The sequence below is a fragment of the Lepisosteus oculatus genome, chromosome 18 (assembly GCF_040954835.1).
Source record: "Lepisosteus oculatus isolate fLepOcu1 chromosome 18, fLepOcu1.hap2, whole genome shotgun sequence".
Lineage (NCBI taxonomy): Eukaryota > Metazoa > Chordata > Actinopteri > Semionotiformes > Lepisosteidae > Lepisosteus > Lepisosteus oculatus.
This window is the reverse complement of record NC_090713.1, coordinates 22,632,383-22,657,920: the sequence shown is the minus strand read 5'-3', so window position 1 is coordinate 22,657,920 and position 25,538 is coordinate 22,632,383. Positions and strand designations below refer to the sequence as shown.

The following is a 25,538-nucleotide window of genomic DNA, read 5'->3' as shown; positions in this document are numbered from 1 at the left end:
CACTGGGAGAGAGAGAGAGGGAGGCAGTGTGGGCTAGTGGTGAGAGCTGAGGCACTGGGAGAGAGAGAGAGGGAGGCAGTGTGGGCTAGTGGTGAGAGCTGAGGCACTGGGAGAGAGAGAGAGGGAGGCAGTGTGGGCTAGTGGTGAGAGCTGAGGCACTGGGAGAGAGAGAGGGAGGCAGTGTGGGCTAGTGGTGAGAGCTGAGGCACTGGGAGAGAGGGAGAGGGAGGCAGTGTGGGCTAGTGGTGAGAGCTGAGGCACTGGGAGAGAGAGAGGGAGGCAGTGTGGGCTAGTGGTGAGAGCTGAGGCACTGGGAGAGAGAGAGAGAGAGGGAGGCAGTGTGGGCTAGTGGTGAGAGCTGAGGCACTGGGAGAGAGAGAGGGAGGCAGTGTGGGCTAGTGGTGAGAGCTGAGGCACTGGAGAGAGAGAGAGAGGGAGGCAGTGTGGGCTAGTGGTGAGAGCTGAGGCACTGGGAGAGAGGGAGAGAGGGAGGCAGTGTGGGCTAGTGGTGAGAGCTGAGGCACTGGGAGAGAGGGAGGGAGGCAGTGTGGGCTAGTGGTGAGAGCTGAGGCACTGGGAGAGAGATAGAGGGAGGCAGTGTGGGCTAGTGGTGAGAGCTGAGGCACTGGGAGAGAGAGAGGGAGGCAGTGTGGGCTAGTGGTGAGAGCTGAGGCACTGGGAGAGAGAGAGAGGGAGGCAGTGTGGGCTAGTGGTGAGAGCTGAGGCACTGGGAGAGAGAGAGGGAGGCAGTGTGGGCTAGTGGTGAGAGCTGAGGCACTGGGAGAGAGAGTCCCTGGCCAGACTCCTACGGAGGAGGAGGAGGAGGAGGCCAGGAACAATTGACCTTCTCCTCATGACAAGATTCCAAAGTCCAGGAGAATCTCTAACTGTGATTCCCCTTTTCCCCAGACACTGTGCTCCAGTAGGAGAGCTCTCCAGCTCCACTGCCCCCTTCACAGCACAGAGTCCCAGAGCAAGACGCAGGCCGCCGGGAGCTGACCTCACTCATCAATGTCCGGCGAAACAGAGCAACCCTGTGACACAGAGTGTCCAGTCAGAGCCTGTACCCCAGGGGTGTCTGTAGAGTGTCCAATATGAGTCTGGACCCCAGGGGTGTCTGTACTGTGTGCCCAGTAAGAGTCTGTACCCCAGGGGTGTCTGTACAGCGTGCCCAGTAACAGTCTGTACCCCAGGGGTGTCTGTACAGCGTGTCCAGTAAGAGTCTGTACCCCAGGGGTGTCTGTACAGCGTGTCCAGTAAGAGTCTGGACCCCAGGGTTGTCTGTACTGTGTGCCCAGTAAGAGTCTGTACCCCAGGGGTGTCTGTACAGCGTGTCCAGTAAGAGTCCGGACCCCAGGGGTGTCTGTACAGTGTGTCCAGTAAGAGTCCGGACCCCAGGGGTGTCTGTACAGTGTGTCCAGTAAGAGTCCGTACCCCAGGGGTGTCTGTACAGCGTGTCCAGTAAGAGTCTGGACCCCAGGGGTGTCTGTACAGCGTGTCCAGTAAGAGTCTGGACCCCAGGGGTTCTGAAACAATAAGAAAATGATTCTTACTCCTCAGCTTTAAGGGCACACATCAATAATAACGGATCTTTGACTCTCTTCCAGGTCCCCGTGATGCAGCAGGATTTACAGTCCTCTCGCGGACAGCGCAGTTAAACAGTGGCTCGTCAGCCTCGTTAAGGCGACACGCCCCATTAACGTCGGGCGCTGGCGTGGGCGTGGCACACTGCGATGAGCTCACGAGGAGGAAGCCAGCGTCGTTTCTGGCGGCCAGCTTCGTCGGGAGCTGTGCCAATTCCCAGTGAGGTCCAGTGAGCCGGCACCCTGCTCTCCCAGTCACGTACCTGAGAGCCAGCCTGGTAATGATTGTCTGTGGGCCAGTAGGGCAAAGGACTGGGACAGAGACAGGGAGGGGGACAGGGAGGGAGGGAGAGGGAGCGAGAGACAGGGAGCAAGGACTGGGACAGAGAGAGGGAGGGAAGGAGAGGGAGTGAGACAGGGAGCAAGGACTGGGACAGAGACCAGGAGAGAGAGGGAGTGAGACAGAGACAGGGGGAGATGGAGTGAGACAGGGAGCAAGGACTGTGGACAGAGACAGGGAGGGAGAGACAGGGAGTAAGGACTGGGAGAGAAAAGGAGGGAGACAGGGAGAGAGGGAGAGGGAGTGAGACCGGGAGAGAGAGAGAGAAGAACAGAAGGAGAGGAAGACAGAGGGCGAAGGAGACAGAGGCAGTAGGGGTAGTCAGGGCTGAGACATCACACCCGTTGCCGGGAGATTGAACGGTGTCTCACGCCGCTGACAGTACCGTCACACTGACGCTCGTCAGACCCGTCTCCAGATTGCGCTAACGAGCTGGGCACCGGGCACTGCAATAATTAACACAGATCCTTCAAACTCTTACTGCGCTGGTCACTGTAAACGTGTGGGGAATCTGTTGGAATGTGATTACACTGATCCAGACATCTGTAGACAGGTCAGAGAGAGAGAGAGAGAGAGAGAGAGAGAGCCCAAAATAAAAAATAACAAACAGAAACAGACCCTGACGAAGTACAGGCTCAGTGACCACAACCTGGCCATAGAAACTGGGCGACACAGGCAGACCTGGCTGCCCAGAGAGGACAGGCTGTGCTCCCACTGCCAGCAGGGAGAAATAGAGACAGAGGTGCACTTCCTACTGCACTGTGACAGATACTCTGGGATTAGAGAAACATTCTTCCCGAAATTCAGAAATCTAATCCCAGAGTTCCCACACCTGCCAAAACCACAACAGGTCCCAATCCTACTGGGAGAGGGAGGAGGGAACTCAGTTGATCTGGCAGCCCAGTATGTGATCTCCTGTCACAGCCTGAGGAACAGTGAGTCTGTCTCCCAATAATGCTCCAGCCGAATACAGTATATGTCGATATTATATAATATGTCTTTGTTGTAAATGTCTGTAACATGTCTGTAGATTTTATTTTACTTCTATTTTTTGTTTTGTTCTATGTTAATTTTATTATTTTTATTTGCTTTGGCAACACTGATTGTACCTATCGGTCATGCTAATAAAGCACCTTGAATTGAATTGAATTGAGAGAGAGAGAGAGAGAGAGAGAGAGAGAGAGAGAGAGCTAGGTCAGAGTGACAGATTCAGACAGACAGGTCAGAGAGAGAGAGACAGACAGACAGGTCAGAGAGAGAGAGAGCTAGCTAGGTCAGAGAGACAGATTCAGACAGCCAGACAGGTCAGGGAGAGAGAGCCAGACAAGTCAGAGAGACAGATTCAGACAGACAGGTCAGGGAGAGAGACCGTCAGGGTCTAGATTATGACACTTAATTTGGCTGAATAAAATACCGAAAAACATTATGAAGTTTAAAACAAATTTATTTTCTCCATTAAAAATAAAAAAAGGCAGAAGACACAGGAGTTAACCCCACAGAAGATCCCTACTTTATAAAATAACGTTGCAGAAAGGCATTCTCTTTGGCATTCCGAACTCTGGATACAGTGCAGCTGTAGCGCTGGTCAAGGATAGCTGTGGACCTCTTTCTCAGTGCGTGTGTGCGTGCGTGTGTGTGTGCGTGCGTGTGTTTGTCCGAACCAGCTCTCGCCCTGACTAGCTGACTCACTCACGAGTCTCATCTCAAGAGACGCTGGCATCACGGAACGCTCTGGAGGACAATTAAGGCCCAATTAAGCACATCAATTAAGGCAATTAGGGGCTCCGGTGACAGATCAGGCGGAAACAATCACAGAAGACGCTGGGGTCAACCCCTGGGCTTCCGTGTCGTTCAGAAACGGGAATCGGGGGGCATGGCAGCGGTGAAGACAGCGCGGGAGGTACAGACACAGTGCTCGGTCGATTTGTAAACCAGCTGCTAGAAATACAAGGCCGCCCTCGTGTGACATCAGAAAGTCATGGCATAGCACCCTGATCCACTCCGCGTTTTATATTGCTATCAATCGAGCCCTCTGTGCTCGGAGAGGGGATCCACACCCTGATCCACTCCAGGTTTCAGAACGCCGTCGGGCCCCTACTATTGCACAGCAGCCTGTGTGATCCACTCCAGGTGCTCCCCTTGTCCACAAGCTGCTACCGGCCGGTTCAGCTGAGAACTCGGCACAACCCGGAGTGGATCAGACCCGTGCGTGTCAGGAGTCCGGATTGCCAGCCGCCAGCTGGAACCAGTCCTTTAAGCGAGCGAATACCGGAACCGGTCGGCTTTAGGACCTGATGACCCAAGAGCCTGGCCCGGACCCGTGACTGAGGCTTGGCTGGAGACAGGCAGTAGCGGCAGAAGTGTACGATCCAAGCGGGCGTGGTGGAGAGAGAGGATACAAAAAGTGCACTGGAGTCCCACCACCCAAAAAAAAAAAGGCACGTTCCGAGAAAGGTCAGAGGTGAAGAGGTCGGGGGTCGGGGGTCGAGCAGCCGTGGGCCTCGGTCTAGGCGAACATGGTGAAGCTGATCCACTGCAGAGAGAGAGAGAGACACCGCGTGAGACGGGGCAGCGGGGAGGAGGGGCAGGAGGGGGCAGGGGGCACACCGTACCTGGACGAAGTTCAGCGAGATGACCCCATCGGCGTCCGTGTCCAGGGTCTTGAAGGTTTCTGCGCACGGACAAGAGGCAGAGACAGCCAATCAGCACACAGCTCGCTCCCAGATCCAAGGAAACTTTCAGAGCGCTCCGAGCGCCGCCCTGCTGCCTCGCCACAGGGGGGCGCCGTGTCTCCCCCCCCCCCCACACCAGGACTCACTGAACATGGTCTCCAGCCGGATCAGGCAGCTGACGAAGTTGTCGAAGTCCACACACAGGTCGGGCTCCGTGTAGCGCAGGATAATGAGCTGGAAGAGGTGGTTGTTCAGCTTGAACCCTGGGAGACAGGAGAGAGGGAGAGTCAGGAACAGAGAGAACAAGGGAGAAAGGGAACTGAGAGAGAGGCAGGAACAGAGAGCGAGAGGTATGTGATCTCCTGTCCCAGCCTGAGGAACAGACAGTGAGCCTGTCTCTCAATAATAATAATACAGTGTGTGATCTCCTGTCCCAGCCTGAGGAACAGACAGTGAGCCTGTCTCTCAATAATAATAATACAGTGTGTGATCTCCTGTCCCAGCCTGAGGAACAGTGAGCCTGTCTCTCAATAATAATAATACAGTGTGTGATCTCCTCTCCCAGCCTGAGGAACAGACAGTGAGCCTGTCTCTCAATAATAATAATACAGTGTGCGATCTCCTGTCCCAGCCTGAGGAACAGACAGTGAGCCTGTCTCTCAATAATAATAATACAGTGTGTGATCTCCTGTCCCAGCCTGAGGAACAGACAGTGAGCCTGTCTCTCAATAATAATAATAATACAGTGTGTGACCTCCTGTCCCAGCCTGAGGAACAGACAGTGAGCCTGTCTCTCAATAATAATAATACAGTGTGTGATCTCCTGTCCCAGCCTGAGGAACAGACAGTGAGCCTGTCTCTCAATAATAATAATACAGTGTGTGATCTCCTGTCCCAGCCTGAGGAACAGACAGTGAGCCTGTCTCTCAATAATAATAATACAGTGTGTGATCTCCTGTCCCAGCCTGAGGAACAGACAGTGAGCCTGTCTCTCAATAATAATAATACAGTGTGTGATCTCCTGTCCCAGCCTGAGGAACAGACAGTGAGCCTGTCTCTCAATAATAATAATACAGTGTGTGACCTCCTGTCCCAGCCTGAGGAACAGACAGTGAGCCTGTCTCTCAATAATAATAATACAGTGTGTGATCTCCTGTCCCAGCCTGAGGAACAGACAGCGAGTCTGTCTCCCAATAATGCTCAGTATGTTTACAGTATGATATGTCTTTGTTGTAATATGTCTGTAGATTTTATTTTACTTTTATTTTTTGTTTTGTTTTGTGTTAATTTTATTATTTTTATCTGCTTTGGCAACACTGATTGTACCCCACGGTCATGCTGATACAGCACCTTGAATTGAACTGAATTGAATTGAGAGGGAGAGAGAGAGAGAGAGAGTCAGGAACAGAGAGAACAAGGGAATACTGTAGAGGAGGAGTCTGTACCTGTAGCCTCTAGCGCCAAGCGCATCTCGTAGGAGTTCATGGTGCCGGACTTGTCCAGGTCAAACTTCCTGAAGATGGTCTGAGAGAGAGAGAGGCAGGGCAGGGGTTAGCGATGGACAATGATGGACTGCGACCCCACGGCCTGGCCACGTTTCCTGTCTAGTCTTCACTCACCAGGTAGTGCTTGATCTTCTCCCACAGCAAATGGAACTCCGTCAGGCCCAGCTTTCCATTTCCATCTTTCTGAGCACAGCTGAGTCAAGGACAGGGACAGAGACACAGAGACAGGGACAGAGAGACACAGAGAGAGACAGGGACAGAGAGACAGAGAGAGAGAGACAGCGACAGAGAGACACAGAGACAGCGACAGAGAGAGAAAGAAAGAGAGAGAGACAGCGACAGAGAGACACAGACACAGCGACAGAGAGACACAGACACAGCGACAGAGAGACACAGACACAGCGACAGAGAGACACAGACACAGCGACAGAGAGACACAGACACAGCGACAGAGAGAAAGAAAGAGAGAGAGACAGCGACAGAGAGACACAGAGACAGGGACAGAGAGACACAGAGAGAGACAGCGACAGAGAGACAGAGAGAGAGAGACAGCGACAGAGAGACACAGAGACAGCGACAGAGAGAGAAAGAAAGAGAGAGAGACAGCGACGGAGAGACACAGACACAGCGACAGAGAGAGAAAGAAAGAGAGAGAGACAGCGACGGAGAGACACAGACACAGCGACAGAGAGACACAGAGACAGCGACAGAGAGACACAGAGACAGCGACAGAGAGACACAGACACAGCGACAGAGAGACACAGAGACAGGGACAGAGAGACACAGAGACAGGGACAGAGAGACACAGAGACAGGGACAGAGAGAAAGAAAGAGAGAGAGACAGCGACAGAGAGACACAGAGACAGCGACAGAGAGAAAGAAAGAGAGAGAGACAGCGACAGAGAGACACAGAGACAGCGACAGAGAGACACAGAGACAGGGACAGCAACAGAGAGAGAGAGAGGGGGGGGGGTGACAAGTGGACACAGGTAGATTCCTGACTCTGTACGTTTGACCTCCTTCGATGTCCAGGGCAGGGAGACAGGTCAGGAGCAGACAGCCACACACAGCCACACACTCACAGAGACGCGCACACGCGGAGACGCGCACACACACACACACAGCCCGGCAGCAGGTTCCACAGCAGGAGCAGTGCATGAAGCTGGGCTCGTCAGCGGCCAGCCTCACAGAGCAGCGGGGGGCCGAAGGATACGTCCATGAGGTTGATCATACTGCGGCACGCCTCCTTCCCAAACCCGTCCGTCTTCAGGTCCTTGTCTGGGAGGGACAGAGGGACAGAGAGCGAGGGATCAGCGAGGAGGGAGAGACAAAAAAAGCACAGCACCAGGCACAAACTGGAGCAGGCACAAACACCCCTCCGGCTCGCCTCCGAGGTCAGTCAGGATGGAGCCGTGTCTCTAGCCCCACCCCCATTCCCCCTCCCACCCCCACCCTCTCCGGACTCACGCTTCGAGATGATCCTGTTCAGGATCGTCTGCAGCTCCGTCACACTGATCTCCATGTCCTGGGGACACAGACGCACAAGTGAGCAAGTGAGGAACTGGGGTCGCCCCCCCGTGTGCGTGTGCGTGTGCGTGTGCTCACCGCTCCGGCCAGCTGCCTGAACAGAGTCTTGAACCCCTCGTCGATCTGGCTCTCCTTCAGTGCGACCTGTGAACACGCAGACACACACCTGGGTCAGTGCCAGTGTCAAACCCCCCTCTGTCTGACCACAGTTGGTCACTCGTTAGTGTTGGTCAGGCAGCTGATGGGCATGACTTTGGGGCCGTCAGTGGGCGTGTCTGGGAGGGGAGGCATCTTTTGGGGGCGTCAGTGGGCGAGTCTTTTGGGGCTGTCAGTGGGCGTGTCTGGGAGGGGAGGCATCTTTTGGGGGCGTCAGTGGGCGAGTCTTTTGGGGCTGTCAGTGGGCGTGTCTGGGAGGGGCATCAGTGGGCATGTCTGGGAGGGGGGTGTCTTTTGGGGGCCGTCAAAGGGCGTGTCTGGGGGGGGGGCGTCTTTTGGGGCCCGTCAGTGGGCGTGTCTGGGGGGGGGGGCGTCTTTTGGGGGCCGTCACTGGGCGTGTCTGGGAGGGGGGTCGTCTATTGGGGCCCGTCAGTGGGCGTGTCTTTTGGGGCCCGTCAGTGGGCGTGTCTGGGGGAGGGTGGGCGTGTCCAGGTGTCTGTCTTACCTCTGCAGGCAGGTCAGCTGAGATTTCATCATCCAGCTCCCTGTGGAGAGAGTCATGGTTACTCAGACTCTTGCTGCACTCTCGCCTCAACTGTCCCCTCTGACCCCTGACCCCAGGGCTACAGTGGGAAGTCCCTCTGACCCCAGGGCTGCAGTGGACAGTCCCCTCTGACCCCTGACCCCTGGGCTGCAGTGGACAGTCCCCTCTGACCCCTGGGCTGCAGTGGACAGTCCCCTCGGTCCCTCCCTCACTCACTCGTGGTCGGCAGGCTTCTCAGAGAAGACCCTGAGCACGAAGTCGGCCTCCTTGTTGGGCTCGAAGGTGGACGGGACGATGATGTACTCGCCGGCCGGCAGGCAGAACCGCGAGCTGACCTCCCGCAGGTTGATGAAGAGCTCGGACCGGGCCCGCGACCCGTGGGTGAGGAAGAAGTCCCTCTTCAGGTGCACTCCCGACTGACCCTTGTACTGGGAGAGAGAGAGAGAGAGAGAGAGAGGACATGGGAGGTGACCACCCACGGTACCGTGCCGCACCGTACGCCAGAGTGGACACTGCTGCTGGACGGTCGCTCTCCGCCGCACACAGCGGGCGCGTTACTGACCAACGGGGCAGCGGAGAGACAAACAGCTCTCTCGGAGAGTGTCGCTCGGCGATGATGGACATACCTCATCAGGCACCTGAGAGAGAGAGAGAGAGACGAGAGAAGGGTGTCAGTATTAAAACCTACCGCCCGCTCCCCAGCTGGGCAACTTCCGAGCCAGTCTCCCTCTCTGACCACCAGAGGCTCCACTCCTCTGCCTGGCCCCGCCCACGCCATCAAGAGAAGAGCCAATCTGCAGCTGGGCCCCTCCCTCTACACCTCTTAACCCCACCCCCTTCACACCATATAAGGCTAGGGCGATGTGACCCCTCCCACCTCGGCTGAGGCCACTCCCCTGCCCCGCCCCCGCCCCCCAGCCCCGCCCCCGCCGCTCACGTCGTAGATGGCGAATCCGATGGTCTCCATGTCCGCGCCCTCCTTGCGCTGCCGGCGGCGATCCTTCTGCATCAGCGCCACCAGGAAGCTGCAGCCCGACTCGTCCGAGTCGGTGTCGGGGTGCTTCAGGGCCACCTTGAACTGGGGGTTGATCCAGAAGGTTGCTGAAGAGGAGAGGGGGACACGGGGGTGAACATTGGAGTAAATTCGCCCCCACTTTCCCTGTGGCCCTCCTCTCTCTCTCCTGTCTGTGCCTCCTCTCCCTTCAGTCTCTCTCCTGTTTCCAGTCTGTGTTCTCTCTCTCTCTGTCTTTTCCTTCTCTCTCCAGTCTGTCCCTCCTCCCTCCTGTGTGCGTCTCCTCTCCCTGCAGTCTCTCTCCCCTCTCCAGTCTGTGCCTCCCCTCCCTGCAGTCTCTCCCCCCCCTCTCCAGTCTGTGCCTCCCCTCCCTGCAGTCTCTCCCTCCCCCCTCCAGTCTGTGCCTCCCCTCCCTGCAGTCTCTCTCTCCCCTCTCCAGTCTGTGCCTCCCCTCCCTGCAGTCCCTCTCCTCGCTCCAGTCTCCCTCCCCCCTCCAGTCTGTGCCTCCCCTCCCTGCAGTCTCTCCCTCCCCTCTCCAGTCTCCCTCCCCTCCCTCCAGTCTGTGCCTCCCCTCTCCAGTCTGTGCCTCCCCTCCCTGCAGTCTCTCCCTCCCCTCTCCAGTCTGTGCCTCCCCTCCCTGCAGTCTCTCCCTCCCCTCTCCAGTCTGTGCCTCCCCTCCCTGCAGTCTGTCCCTCCCCTCTCCAGTCTGTGCCTCCCCTCCCTGCAGTCTCTCCCTCCCCTCTCCAGTCTGTGCCTCCCCTCCCTGCAGTCTGTCCCTCCCCTCTCCAGTCTGTGCCTCCCCTCCCTGCAGTCTCTCCCTCCCCTCTCCAGTCTGTGCCTCCCCTCCCTGCAGTCTGTCCCTCCCCTCTCCAGTCTGTGCCTCCCCTCCCTGCAGTCTCTCCCTCCCCTCTCCAGTCTGTGCCTCCCCTCCCTGCAGTCTGTCCCTCCCCTCTCCAGTCTGTGCCTCCCCTCCCTGCAGTCTGTCCCTCCCCTCTCCAGTCTGTGCCTCCCTTCCCTGCAGTCTCTCCCTCCCCTCTCCAGTCTGTGCCTCCCCTCCCTGCAGTCTCTCCCTCCCCTCTCCAGTCTCCCTCCCCTCCCTCCAGTCTGTGCCTCCCCTCCCTGCAGTCTCTCCCTCCCCTCTCCAGTCTGTGCCTCCCCTCCCTGCAGTCTCTCCCTCCCCTCCCCAGTGTGTGCCCCCTCTCCCCGCTGTACCAGGGAAGTTCCTGCAGCCCCCCGCAGTGCTGCCCCTCCTCCAGCTGCTCCCGTACAGCGTGGTGTTCCACTTCCGCACGCGGGCGCACTGCAGCGTGTCCGGCGTCAGGTTGCAGATCTCCAGCCGGCTGAACTCCCGCAGGAAGTCAGTGAACGACATCCTGCGGGGAGGAGGAGGAGGAGGGGGGGGTGAGTGACCAGCAGACAGACTCTAGCGGACAGGCGGACCCCGGCGGGCTGGCGGACTGACCAGAACTCCCCGTCCTCGCTTCGGTTCTGCAGACGGCTCCTGACGGACGGGTCCACGCTGTTCCACTCCGTGGAGCTGCGGGAGGAGAGCGCTCGTTAACCCCAGCGGGCACGGCCCCGCCCCCTTCGACCGTCACGCCCCGCCCCGCCTCCGCAGTGGCCCCGCCCCCTTCGACCGACACGCCCCGCCCAGCCTCCGCTGTTGCCCCACCCTCTTCGACCGACACGCCCCGCCCCGCCCCAGCGGTGGCCCCGCCCCTTCTACCGACACGCCCCGTCCCGCCCCAGCGGTGGCCCCGCCCTCTTCGACTGACACGCCCCACCCGCCCCCTTTGATCAACAAGGCCCGCCCAGCCTACGCTACAGCCACGCCCCCCCCCGTCCCTGCTCCTCTCTTTCTCTCCTCCCTCCGTCCCCACCCCTCCGCTATCGGAGAAAACCCACGAGGACCCAGGGACAACACGCAAACTCCCCACAGAAGACTCTGACCCAAGCGCTGCAAGGCTGCACAACTAAAATGCCACGGCCCCCCTCTCCCCCCGCCGCTGCCTCAGTCACCCTCACGCCCCTCTCCCCCAGTCTGCCTTCCTCCCCCTCTCCCTGTCTCCCCCCTCCTCCTCCTCCTCCTCCCCCCTCCCTCACTTGTCACTCCAGGCTCCGGTCCACTCCACCTCTCCCCAGGGGTTCCGGATCCGGACCAGCTTGGTGGGCAGGCCCCTGCACACCACCTGCGGGACGGTACCGGACAGGAGAGGGGGAGAGCAGATGAGTGTGGGGGCTCCCATTCCAGAGCGAGGACACCCCAGAGGGCAGAACACCGGCCTAGAGACCCCTGTCTCCCCGCTGTCGGACAGGAGCCCCCGATCCCTTCAGAATGAGCAGTGGGACACAAACCAGAGGGCACGAGCTACTGGACACCGAGGGTGGTGGGGGAGTGGAACAGGTAGCCCAGCCCCGCTGTTGAAGCCGATACCTTGGTTTCTCTCAAGAATCAGCTGCACATCGGCCCCTGGCTCTGGTTCACAGCCTGACTTGGCTCAGTGTGCTGCTGGTCAGGGAGACGGTGAGGCACAGGAGGAAGGAGAGAGGGAGAAAGAGGAAGGGGTATGGCTTATACAGGAAGTGTAAGCGGATTGGCCGAGCCCTCACCTCCTCCACGCCCGTCACGGAGTAGGCGTGGCCCTTCACCAGCTTCTTAAAGGTCACGGCCTCCATGTCCAGGTTGCTGGTGATCTGGCGACAGGGAAGACACGGCGGCACGGTTACCGTCTCCCGGCAACGCAGGGCGAACGTTCCCGCGACAACGACCCTACAAATAGCGTCGCTATTGTGGTTGTGAGCTGATACCCCAGCTCCTCCCAAGAAACAACGATCGAACTGAAGAAACGGATGATCGATCAGCTACTCATTACCCACAAGGGCACACACAGACAGGAGGCCTCTCTCAGGAAGGAGGGGAACAGTGTTTTTCACTTCAATGCCCTCTGTCCTGTCTCCCCGGGGAGACGTCCGCTAGCCGGGTCCGGAGCCCAGCGGGGCGCCGGCTCTTACTGGGAAAACCTGCCGACGCGGCTGCGGGCAGTGGGGTCCCCCCGAGCAGGTACTGACCGGACCGCCGCCCCGGCCCCCCACTCACGTCGATGGAGCAGCCCAGCAGGGAGCCCCGCTCCACGGCCTTGGAGACGATGGTGAAGAGGTCAGAGGGCGGCTTCCTCAGCTCGTACATCTCCGTCACGCCGCCCGTGAAGTCCTCGAACCCCTCCGAGGTGCTGCCCCCGGACAGAGCCTCGTAGCAGCCGTTCACCCTGGGGGGGGGGGGGGGGTCAGGCCAGCGTGCAGCTTCTCCCCCTGCCCCTTCCCTAAGCCTATAACTGCCCCTCCCCGAGCTCCTGCTGCTGCCCCTCCCTGTGTAACTGCCCCTTCCCTAACCCTATAACTGCCCCTGCCTGTATTACTGCCCCTCCTCGATCTCCTGCTGCTGCTCCTCCCTGTGTAACTGCCCCTTCCCTAACCCTATAACTGCCCCTCCCCGATCTCCTGCTGCTGCCCCTCCCTGTATAACTGCCCCTCCCCGATCTCCTGCTGCTGCCCCTCCCCGTATAACTGCCCCTCCCCGATCTCCCCCCTCCTCCTCCCTGCTCCCTGCTCACTTGGCGTAGGCCTTCTCCAGCAGGGCGCTCCAGAACTCGTTCCCCTCGGCCGAGTGCACGAACAGCAGCTTCCCGTCTCGCGCCGGCAGCCGGTCATCGATCACCACGTCCACCCACTCGCCGAACTGCCAGAACTACGGCAAGAGCACACGGACACACCGCGCGTCACAGGACTACAAGGCCCCCTGCCCCCCAGGACTACAAACATGGCCGCCACAGTGCATGCTGAAGGACCATGCGAAGAGATTTCTACAGAAGGCAGGAGCACAGCATCCTGGTTTCCACCGAAACGTTCCAATCTCCTGGGAAAACCAAATACAGACACTGCTCTTCATGATCAACAAGAGGAGGAGGAGGAACCAGGAGCAGCACAGGGTATTTAAGCTTCTGTACGCAAAGAGTAGAAGAGGAGGTGTGTGCCTGGAAAAGTTCAGTGACAAACTGCAGGATAACGATAGCAGTTTCCTTACAGTACCTCCCTAAGAGTAGTTACAGGCTCCTGCCCTTCAAGGACATGGGAACTGGTGTGCTTTATAATCCCACTTCTCACAAGCAGGACAGTGGAGTCCGGGCTTGTCCCCCGGGTGCAGTTGCAGCAGGTGGCCACCAGAGGTCAGGCTTCAACAATCATTATAGCCGTGCATCAGCTACCATTATAGCTGGCCATCTTCACGTCCCAGAGAGAGAGAACTGGCAGCCCAGTGTGTGATCTCCTGTCCCAGCCTGAGGAACAGTGAGCCTGTCTCCCAATAATGCTCCATCTGTCTACAGTATATGTACAGTAAATATTTTATGACATGTCATGACAATCTATGAATTGGCTTCATTACTCTCTGCTCTCCTCCCCACTAATAGCTGATGTGTGGTGAGCGTTCTGGCGCACTATGGCTGCCGTCGCATCATCCAGGTGGATGCTGCACATTGGTGGTGGTGGAGGGGAGACCCCATTACCTGTAAAGCGCTTTGAGTGGAGTGTCCAGAAAAGCGCTATATAAGTGTAAGCAATTATTATTATTATTATTATGTCTCTGTTGTAGATGTCTGTAATATGTCTGTAGGTTTTATTCTACTTTTATTTTGTGTTTTGTTCTATGTTAATTTTATTATTTTTATCTGCTTTGGCAACACTGATTGTACCCCTCGGTCATGCTGATAAAGCACCTTGAATTGAATTGAGAGAGAGAGAGAGAGAGAGAGAGAGAGAGAGAGATGGACAGGTCTCTCTGCATTGCAGGCATGTATCTTCCTGAATCTGGGAGCTGTGCCCACTGCGGGGCTGAGGCAGCCAGCGGACACCCCACGTGAAACCACACACCGGCACCCCTGACCAGGCCAGCCCGGTCACCCAGCCCTGGAGCGGTTCTGGGGATGTGACAGCCAGCCGGGCCGCGGGACAGAGCTGGTGAGCTGTCCTGCTCGTGTCCCAGGCCAGGCATGTCTAACGCATGTCTGATCCGTCACGAGACACCGCGGGCCTGGTGCTATGATTAGCGGTTGGCTGGAGGGCAGAGCAGGCAGGTCTCGACTCATGTCTCATCACCCCCCCGCAACGGGCAAGCCCACAGGAGGGATTCCAGCTGACAGGGCAGTGAAGGAACAAGCAGGAGACTGTGAACTAACCACTGTCCTCCGGGTCCAACAGGACCGGACCTGAACCACTGGACCAGCTGTCCTCCTGGTCCAACAGGACCGGACCTGAACCACCGGACCCGCTGTCCACCTGATCTAACAAGACCAGACCTGAACCACCGGACCAGCTGTCCTCCCGGTCTAGCAGAACTGGACCTGAACCACTGGACCAGCTGTCCTCCCGGTCTAACAGAACCGGACCTGAACCACTGGGGACCAGCTGTCCTCCCGGTCTAATAGAACCGGACGTGAACCACCGGACCAGCTGTCCTCCTGGTCTAACAGAACTGGACCTGAACCACTGGACCAGCTGTCCTCCCGGTCTAACAGAACCGGACCTGAACCACTGGGGACCAGCTGTCCTCCCGGTCTAATAGAACCGGACGTGAACCACCGGACCAGCTGTCCTCCTGGTCCAACAAGACCGGACCTGAACCAGTGGCCGAGCCGGGTGTGAAAATCAGTAGCTCTGTGGTATTAATGAGGGAAGGGGCGGCGGAGGTTGAAGAGGATTATGGGACAGCGGGAGGCTGTGATGTGCGAGGGTCCTCTATAAATACCGCGTGTAAATATAGTCCTGCTCGTGTAGCTGGGAAGTCACAGAGCGGACAGGCGCAACAGCTGGGGCAGACACGACGCCCCTGGGGCACTGGGAGAGAGGGGAGGGGTAGGTACAGCGCTGGCAGTTCGGGGAAGCAGGAGGAGGGTCGCAGGGGGGTACCTGGAAGTGGAAGATGTGCCAGCATACTGGCTTTGGAAGCTCTGCCCGTGGGGCACCACCCGATGGAGCACCGTATCGTTCAGAGTCAGAGAAGCGATCGCCGCCAGCAGCCAGCAGTCGCCTAGGAGACAGGAGGTCACAGGGTCAGGAGGGGGTCAGGGGTCGACGTCACACGTGCAGCTGTACAGAGGGGGCAGCCATGATGGGAGGCTGGGGAGAGGGGTTTGTATCGGAGAGGGCGAGACCCCGAGAGAGGCAAGGAAAGAGGACACGTAGCCCCTAAAAATGCCCAGAGCAAGCCAGTGAGAGGGCGTGTCCGAACCTGGTGTACTGGCACATCAACCCCAGTCCCCAGTGTCAACAGGACACACACAGCGCGCTGTGACCCAGAGACACACACCCCCGCACAACGCAGCCCCAGAGACACACACCCCAGCACAACGCAGCCCCAGGGACACCCCAGAGATACACACCCCAGAGACACACACCCCAGCACAACGCAGCCCCAGGGACACCCCAGAGATACACACCCCAGAGACACAACCCCCGCACAACGCAGCCCCAGAGACACCCCAGGATAGAGAGGGAGAGCAGTGAGAGAGAGGAGGGCTGAGGAAGGTACGGAGAGAGATGAAGGCACGTCTGCGTGTCAGAGAGACAGAAAGAGCGAGAGAGAGATGGTGGCTGACGATGACAGAAAAGTCCCACTGTCTTATCTTCCCCACTGCCCTGACCTCCCAACACACAGGGTCACCGGCGGCGCAGCTCACCCAGAGCTCCCTGACAGATGTCGGTACGCGTGGCTCCGCCCACAATGAACTGCGGGTTCGAGCAGATATCCTACAGAGAGAGGAGGAAGGACAATTAACTGGACTCTGCAGTACACTGCCCTCAGAGGACAGATACACGCTGGGGTCCAGACTCTTACTGGACACACTGTACAGACACCCCTGGGGTCCAGACTCTTACTGGACACACTGTACAGACACGCTGAGGTACAGACTCTTACTGGACACACTGGGGTACAGACTCTTACTGGACACACTGTACAGACACCCCTGGGGTACAGACTCTTACTGGACACACTGGGGTACAGACACGCTGGGGTACAGACTCTTACTGGTCACAATGGGGTACAGACACGCTGGGGTACTGACTCTTACTGGTCACACTGGGGTACAGACTCTTACTGGTCACAAAGGGGTACAGACACCCCTGGGGTACAGACTCGCTGGACGCAGTGGAGAAACGCTCTGTCCAGCTGTCAGACTCTCACCCCGGGCCTCAGCCACCGGACGCCCTGCGTCTTGCCGGACCGGGGCCCCAGCTCCTTGAAGCCCAGCGAGGACGGCTCGGCGGGGAACGCGTCATCTTTGAACAGGGTCCGGTTCTGCAGGCAGTGGTCCCGGAGCGTCTCGTAGTCCTGGCCCAGGTACTTGACAGCCTGGTGGTGCTGACCCAGACCGCCTTCCCGGTCCCACTGGCTCCGCAGACGCGCCGCCATGCCCGAGGCAAACACCTGCTCCACCACCGCCATGTCCGCCCACTAGCGCACCGGGGACCAATCAGACAGCAGGCAAGGCCGGAATGAACCAATCAGACAGCAGGCAGGGACAGAGGGAGCCAATCGCAGACCGCCTCTTGTGCCAACTGTAGAACCCAAAGGGCCAAACGGAGCCAATCAGATTGCAGACAGAGCTGGGGAGAGCCAATCACAGAGCAGGGCGGGGGAAAGGACAAAGCCAATCACGAGGAACCAGGCAGAAGAGAGAGCCAATAGCAGATCAGTAAGAGTCTCAGTCAGACGGCAGACGACTGCAACAGAACAACAGGGCCCGTTGGGGAACACGGCGATGGCCAGAGGGAGAAATCGCGCCGATTACAGCGTGACGCAGGACCAGTAGAGACCAGCCCAACAACGGCAGAGGCACATCAAGGAGACAGTAGCAACCAATCAGAGCCCAACAGCGGAGCAGCAGTGGCCAATCACAGAACAGCACTGGGACAGCGCGGCCCAATCAGAAGGGAGGAGGAGGAGGGTACAGATCCGGCCAGGACAGCATCCCCTGCTGGAAAGAGAAGAGAAACACACCCATGGGGGTTCAGAGTGCAATGCCAGTTACAGGTTACAGGTTGCCATGGGCAACACCGCCGATGAGGACCAGGTCAAACGGTGGAAAAGCACAGCGGCGTGCGACAAAATAAAGCACGTGTTACACCGCGAGGGACCTGGAATGCCACCTGACCACCGTCCCCTGCAAATGACAGAACCCCCTTGCATTCCACCGTTTCACAATCACCTGCAATACGTGAACTACAGCCCAGCTTTCGCCCTGCACATTGGCGGCACCTAGTGGCGACCCCTTGTCATTACACCGCTGCCGTATTCCACTGCGGGACGGCCTTTACCGACAGGCCGAGAGGACTGAACCTCTTTGGTCTTCCTCAGAGGAGACTAACACAGCAGCACTGACCCCCTGGCATTGTCCCAGACAGGAAATTCGCTTTGCAGGCAGGTAAAGACACAAGTCACACAACATCCTTCGACACAACATGAACCCCTTAAGAAACCATGCATGCATGGTGAGACAGAACAAAAGAAATCTATAAATGACGTGGAATAAAATAATTTTACCACTAGTGGCTACGTGCAAACACGCAGGCCACGAAGGTCTTGTGTCACCCGTGTGGATTCTTGTAGGAGTAATGAGCACGTTGGGGCTGATGCCTCCTATGTAATGTTATGTTTATTATTCATGTTATGTTTATGTGGTGCTGTGTGTGTGTGTGCCTCTTGGGGGCAGAGCGAGCGTCTGAGAAATCCACCTGAGACGACAGCTCCATCGTGTCCCATCACAGGGGCCCTGTCCTCAGGCAGCAGGGATCTGTCCTGCGACACTTCCGACTGTTTCTAAAGCTGCAGCTGAAACAGCCTTGTACTGGCTCCTGGCTCCTGGCTCCTGTCCGCTTGGCTTACAGTTTTGTCTGGTATGTTCTTGTTTTATTTTATTGATTTTTATTTATTGTTTTTTTATCACTATGTACAGCATTCTTGGATTTGGAAAGGTGCTTTATAAATAGAAACTATGATGATTAATAAACTATTATTATTATTATAAATACAGTAAGTGTTCCAAATCCTCAGGGGCATCAACAGAGCCAGCCCAGCGAGCATCAAAATCAAGCGTGAAGCACCGCCCACAGGGCTCAAGGAGAAGCACTGCAAACCAACAACAGGAGGCTCTTCTTTACACAGAGGGTGGTGGGAGTGGGGAACAGGCTGCCCAGCCCTGTTGTCACAGGTTATACTCTGGTTTCTCTCAGGAAACGGCTGCAGGAGATTCTGGGATCAATCAGCTACTCTAGGCCAGTCGGGCAGCTGCTCTTGTCTGGGACCTGTCCTGTGTCCCTGTGTCCCATACCGGTGACGAGAGACGACGCGCTGGAACCCTGCAGCGCCGCAGTTTCTGACGCTAGAAAAACTTCAGCAGCCGACAGAGGGCAGCTGGGATATATTAGTGCTCCTGCTGCACACGGCCTAAAAAAAAAACAAATCTCTCTGCCCCTGGGGGTAGGTCTGAACCCAGCCACACCCAGACACGCTCCCCTGTAGCTGACACACACACACACACACGCTCTCCTGTAGCTGACACACACACACACTCTCCTGTAGCTGACACACACACACACTCTCCTGTAGCTGACACACACACACACTCTCCTGTAGCTGACACACACACACACTCTCCTGTAGCTGACACACACACACACTCTCCTGTAGCTGACACACACACACTCTCCTGTAGCTGACACACACACACACTCTCCTGTAGCTGACACACACACACTCTCCTGTAGCTGACACACACACACACACACTGACACGCTCTCCTGTAGCTGACACACACACACACACGCGCTCCCCTGTAGCTGACACACAGGCACACTGACACGCACACCCAGAGGCGCTCCCCTGTGATCTCTCCCTCAGAACGCATGCTCTGACACACTCAAACAAACTCACCGCCCTGTGAATTCCTCTCTCCCCTGCTCACACAGTGGCCACACATTGCTGTGCAACAGAATTTCTCACAGTGCAAACAGCTTCACGCCCCGAGAGCGATTCAAATCTACACACCAGCTGCACTCTCACTTTGCACCCACTCTCCTGATCTCACTGTATTGTGCTTTTACCCCGATCTCACTGGGCTCTACTGCGCTGGACTGTGCTTTTACCCCGATCTCACTGGGCTCTACTGCGCTGTACTGTGCTTTTACCCTGATCTCACTGGGCTTTACTGCACTGTACTGTGCTTTTACCCCGATCTCACTGGGCTCTACTGCGCTGTACTGTGCTTTTACCCCGATCTCACTGGGCTCTACTGCGCTGTACTGTGCTTTTACCCTGATCTCACTGGGCTCTACTGCGCTGTACTGTGCTTTTACCCTGATCTCACTGGGCTCTGCTGCGCTGTACTGTGTTTTTACCCTGATCTCACTGGGCTCTACTGCGCTGTACTGTGCTTTTACCCTGATCTCACTGCGCTGTACTGTATTTTTACCCCGATCTCACTGTACTGCGCTGAGGGGAGCCCCTCCCCACGCGGCTCCCAGGCAGCACAGCCTCGTGGCGGGACAGCCGGAGCAGGAGACCCTGGGGTCAGACCCTCGCGCCCGCCGCCGGGCCGGAACGGGCTGGAGGAACAGGTTTGGGCGGCTCTGTCTCCGGTCCCCTCAGGCTGATCCCGAAGTCCCGTGCGCTCCCCGGCTGGGTGGGGCGCCGTGCCGGGACGGGCCCGTGCCTGCGGATCTCCGGGGAAAGCCTGGGTTTGGGAAACTCCCATCGAGAGAGGCGGGGGAGGAGGGGGAGGAAACTCCTGCTGCCCCAGGCTGGAGCTGTCCAGATCCCTGCCCTCACCCAGCCAGGACCGGCTACACTCCCGCCCCTCCCTGGGAGAACATGCAAACTCCACCCAGACAGTCCCCCCCCAGGCAAAACACGAACCCGGGACCCTGGAGCAGAGAGGCAGAGGCCACAACAATCGAGCTGACTCCACTCCACCCTAGGGCCCACAGCGTGCTGGAAACAGCACAATTCCTGGATCGGGTTGCAGCGCTGAGCAGGCTGTAATTAACACACCCTGGGGGAGAGGAGGAGGAGGGTGCACCAGTGCTCAGAGAGGAAGGGCAAGCAGGAGTCCGTTCAGTGAATATTCTGCTCGCTGCCCCAGGGCTCCAGCTGTTGGCTCAGTGATGCTCTGGGACAGGCAGTGTGGGCGAGCTGTTTCTAACACACTGGTGTGTGGGGTCTCTCTCTCGCCGACTCCCAGTCTGCTCTTGCAGCAGTAACTGAGACAACAGTCACACACTGACACATACAGTCACACACTGACACACACTGACACACACTGACACACACTGACACACACTGACACACACTGACTGTCCCAGAGTCCAGCACACCTGAGACAACGGTCACACACTGACACACACAGTCACACACTGACACACACAGTCACACACTGACTGTCCCAGACTCCAGCACACCTGAGACAACAGTCACACACTGACACACACACTGACACACACAGTCACACGCTGACACACGCTGACACACGCTGACACACGCTGACACACGCTGACACACGCTGACACACGCTGACACACGCTGACACACACACTGTCTCTCTCTGACTGTCCCAGACTCCAGCACACCTGAGACAACTGACACACACACTGACACACACACTGACACACACACTGACACACACTGACTGTCCCAGACTCCAGCACACCTGAGACAACAGTCACACACTGACACACACAGTCACACACACTGTCTCTCTCTGACTGTCCCAGACTCCAGCACACCTGAGACAACGGTCACACACTGACACACACACTGACACACACAGTCTCTCTCTGACTGTCCCAGACTCCAGCACACCTGAGACAACGGTCACACACGCTGATGCACAGACACACTGTCAGGCCGCTGTCGGAAACACCCTTCCCACTGGGATACTGCAGTATCCCACACGGAGAAACAGTGAACTCCCGGCCCCCCCACACACCCACACACACCCCCCTCCCCTCTCACACCCACACACGCCTCGTGCCCAGAACTCGCCAGCGTCTGCTCATTTCAAAATGCCCCCCACAAGCGCGAGAAATACCCATCACCCCATCGCTCAGCGAGGCTCGACGCGGAAGCTGCGTTTTTTCCGAGACGCCCACGCCGACCCCCCCTCTTCTCCCTTTCACGGCCTCGCCTCCGCCTCTCGGTCGCAGGTGTTGCTAAATCTTTTTAAACACACACCTTGTCAGTCTTGTCAGCAGGGCAGGATGCCACACAGGCTGGGTCATAAGACCCTGGAGCAGAGAGGCAGAGGCCACAACAATCGATCTGACTCCACTCCACCCTAGGGCCCGCATCGCGCTGGAAACAGCACAATTCCTGGATCGGGTTGCAGCGCCGATGCGGGCCTGAGCGCTGAGCAGGCTGTAATTAACACACCCTGGGGGAGAGGACTTGAACATAAAGAAAACGAAAGAGATAATAGTGGACTTCGGACACACACTCACAGCCCACTCAGTATTGATGGAACGGAAGTGGAAACAGTCACCAGCTTTAGGTTTTTGGGAATTCACATCTCTAAAGATCTAACCTGGACTGTGAACACTGACTCTATCATGAAGAAGGCTCAGCAGCGCCTTTATTTCTTGAGGTGCCTCAAGCGATGGGGGATGCCAATACATGTGTTGGTGAACTTCTACCGCTGCACTATCGAGAGCGTCCTCACCAACGGGATCACCGTGTGGTATGGCAACACCTCTTCGCGAGAAAGAAAGGCACTGCAGAGAATGGTCAATATGGCCCAGAAGATCATCGGCTGATTAAACAGTTCTATGAGGACCGCTGCCGTGGTAGAATTCTGGCCATCACAGAGGACAGTCACCACCCCGGGCATGAGCTCCTCACCCCACTGCCCTCAGGCAAGAGATATAAGAGCATACGGACACTGACCACTAGATTCTTCAATAGCTTCTATCCACAAGCAGTGAGACTGGCGAACACATTTAGCCATCGCCCTCGGACCACACCTACACCATCACCATCTACCTCATTGTAATTTATTAATTGTACGTCTCCAGTCATTGTTTACACGTCTGTATTGTTTACATTCAAACTGTCTGCATGTTTACTTGCACATTGTCTACTGTTTGTTTGTATATTGTCTTGATGCACTGTTTGCACTTTGTTTTGTTTTTTTACACTTGTTTTACAATCGAGAGACTTCCTGTCAGTAAGAATTCCATTGTACCAGTACCGGTTACATATGGCAATAAAGATCAAGTTCAAGTTCAGGAGGAGGGTGCACCAGTGCTCAGAGAGGAAGGGCCAGCAGGAGTCCGTTCAGTGAATATTCTGCTCACTGCCCCAGGGCTCCAGCTGTTGGCTCAGTGATGCTCTGGGACAGGCAGTGTGGGCAGCCCCTGTGTGGGGTCTCTCTCTCTCCGACTCCCAGTCTGCTCCTGCAACAGCACCTGAGACAGCAGTCACACACAGTCTCTCTCTGACTGTCCCAGAGTCCAGCAGACCTGAGACAGAACTCAAACACACTGACACACTGATGCACTGATACACACAGTCTCTCTCTGACCGTCCCAGACTCCAGCAGACCTGAGACAACTGTCACACAAGCTGACACACACACTGACACACACACAGTCTCTCTCTGACTGTCCCAGACTCCAGCACACCTGAGACAACGGTCACACACGCTGATGCACAGACACACTGTCAGGCCGCTGTCTGAAACACCCTTCCCACCGGGATACTGCAGTATCCCACACGGAACAACAGTGAACTCCCGGCCCCCCCACACACCCACACACACCCCCCTCCCCTCTCACACCCACACACGCCTCGTGCCCAGAACTCGCCAGCGTCTGCTCGTTTCAAAATGCCCCCCCCAGGAGCGCGAGAAATACCCCATCACAGGGTATCCAGAGATCGGCTCCGACAAACCGCTCCTGCAGAGGAAGAGGAAGAGAGAGCGAGCTCCGCAGCTCCGCGGCTGGGGGCCAGTACTGTGCGTGTTTAACAACGACTCGCTGCGCCACGGTGCGTTTGCACGGCCCCGCACGACACGACACGACACGACACGGACACGACACGGGCACGCTCCCAGAGTCGAAACCCCGCTGGAGCCACGCGAATTGATTGTTGTGACGAGTCTGCGCTCAGCGAGGGCTCGACGCGGAAGCTGCGCTTTTTCCTCTGTCTTCTTGTGAAGCTGCCGCCCTGGCGAGACGCCCACGCCGACCCCCCCCTCTTCTCCCTCCCTGTTTTGGCTCAGAGGAGCTCGATCGCATTACCCCAAGTTCCCTGCGCGGTGGCCCCAAGAAGTTTCTGAGCCGAACCCCCCGGGACCAAACCCAACAGCAGCAGCAGAGCTGTCAGAGACCCCGTGACTAAAGATGCGCGATTTTCCAAAACTTTCTTTTTTTTTTGCAGCAGAAAAAGCTGGTTTACTGTACCTTGCCCTTTCTCTATCGGCCGTGTTCTCGGTCTGTATGTGTGACTCTGAACTCTCCGGGCGAGTCTGAGTTCCTATTTCACAGCCTCGCCTCCGCCTCTCGGTCGCATGTGTTGCTAAATCTTTTGAAACACACACCCAGCCCAGGCGAGCGCAGAGCGCGCTCCCGAGCTGCCGAGCACGGACACTTCCGCAAGACCCGGAGCCGGAGCTCGGAGCGGAGCCGATACAAACGCAGTAGGGCGCTCCGGATCCCGGATCTGGATCTGTGCTCTCTACTATAATAACAACAATAATAGTAATAATTGCTCACACTTATATAGCGCTTTTCTGGGCCCTCCACTTAGAGTTCTTTACAGGTCATGGGGATCCCCTCCACCCCCACCTGGATGATGCTCCAGTCCGCTCCCCACACCCCAGCTCTCAGTGGGGAGGAGAGCAGAGTGATGGAGCCAGTTCAGAGAGGGGGGTTATTAGGAGGCCATGATGGGTGAAGGCCAGGGGGGAATATGGCCAGGACACTGGGGTTACACCCTGAATGTTCTTGAGAAACGCCCTGGGGTTTTTAATGACCACAGAGAGTCAGGACCTTGGTTTTACGTCTCATCCGAAGGACGGCGCCTTTTTCCAGTATAGTGTAATATAACAAACTATGTTATACTATAACAGTATAATATAACCAACTATACTGGTGTGTGTTGAGGCGATAAAAATCAGTTCAAGATGTTGGTAAATAACACAATTTAGCTTCACATGTCTGAATTCAAGAGCTGATTCTATCATCTCTGAACACCCTGGCCCTCCAGGACTGGACACCTCGGACCCATGAAGAAGATGTGAGTCGTTTTCAATCTTGTCAGCAGGGCAGAACACCACACGGGCTGGGTCACAAGAGACTCATCGCTCCGGCACTTGCACAAAAAAAAAAAGACAAAAATGAAAAAGTCACAACCTCACCTAAAAGCTATTTTCGGAGTGCCATCAGGGCACTGAATCAACAAGATGAGCTCGGGCCGGACTGCAGCCCATCGTCTCTGACGTGTTACTGCTCTGCTCTGTAGAATCACACCTCCTGCCGAATGTCAGGTGAGCTGGACTCTTGATTCCTCGCTGTGTCTCCGTGGAGCCTGCAGGGTCTCACTGGGAGGGATCGTACTCACAAACTCACAAACGCCTCAACTAAAGTCTGATCTGATCTTATCTGATCTCAGAGTGCAGTGCCAACAGGAAGTACTGCCTTTATCGGCAGTGTTGTGGGGAATTCTTCCTCAGAGGAGCAGGACGCAGCCTTGTGCAGATTCAGTTTTATTGAGCTCAATAAGTCCCACAACGCTCGCTGGGTCGGCCCCACAGAACAGACAGGCTGCAAGGGTCTCCCAGCTCTTATAGACAGTCAGAAGAAAGTTTGTTTCACGATCCGAGTGCTTGTCCTGTTCTTTGATATGTAATAACCTCTTGTCCTGCTCTGTCTTGCTCTGGGTTCTGTCCTTTGAGCTGCAGTAGACATTGGTCTGCTGTGTCCTGTTTGTGGGTGTTGTTCCTGTTGTTTACTATGTAGCGTTAAGCCACTGGGGCTGCTAAAGCAAATCAGCTTTATGGCATCTTAGTGTAACTTTTGTGTTAATTTGCTAAATTACCAGACCCCAGCAACTCCTCTCACGATGTGCTTAAGTGGTGCTGCTGTGATGCCGGACG

General features: G+C 56.8%; 1 protein-coding gene across 1 annotated transcript; it reads right to left on the bottom strand.

The window, feature by feature from the left end:
• Positions 1–3,346: 3,346 nt before the first annotated feature.
• Positions 3,347–24,025, bottom strand: capn1 (calpain 1). The gene is given in 23 exon segments (XM_069180209.1): positions 3,347–4,456; positions 4,536–4,594; positions 4,742–4,858; positions 6,041–6,119; positions 6,215–6,283; positions 7,314–7,378; positions 7,568–7,625; positions 7,706–7,771; positions 8,289–8,328; positions 8,544–8,755; positions 8,954–8,965; positions 9,265–9,428; positions 10,552–10,712; positions 10,802–10,876; positions 11,443–11,528; positions 11,950–12,033; positions 12,437–12,605; positions 12,951–13,084; positions 15,301–15,315; positions 15,318–15,421; positions 16,071–16,140; positions 16,577–17,369; positions 23,845–24,025. Coding segments are annotated over 22 exon segments (2,127 nt in total). The 5' UTR covers positions 16,838–17,369; positions 23,845–24,025; the 3' UTR covers positions 3,347–4,429.
• Between the last annotated feature and the right edge of the window lie 1,513 nt (positions 24,026–25,538).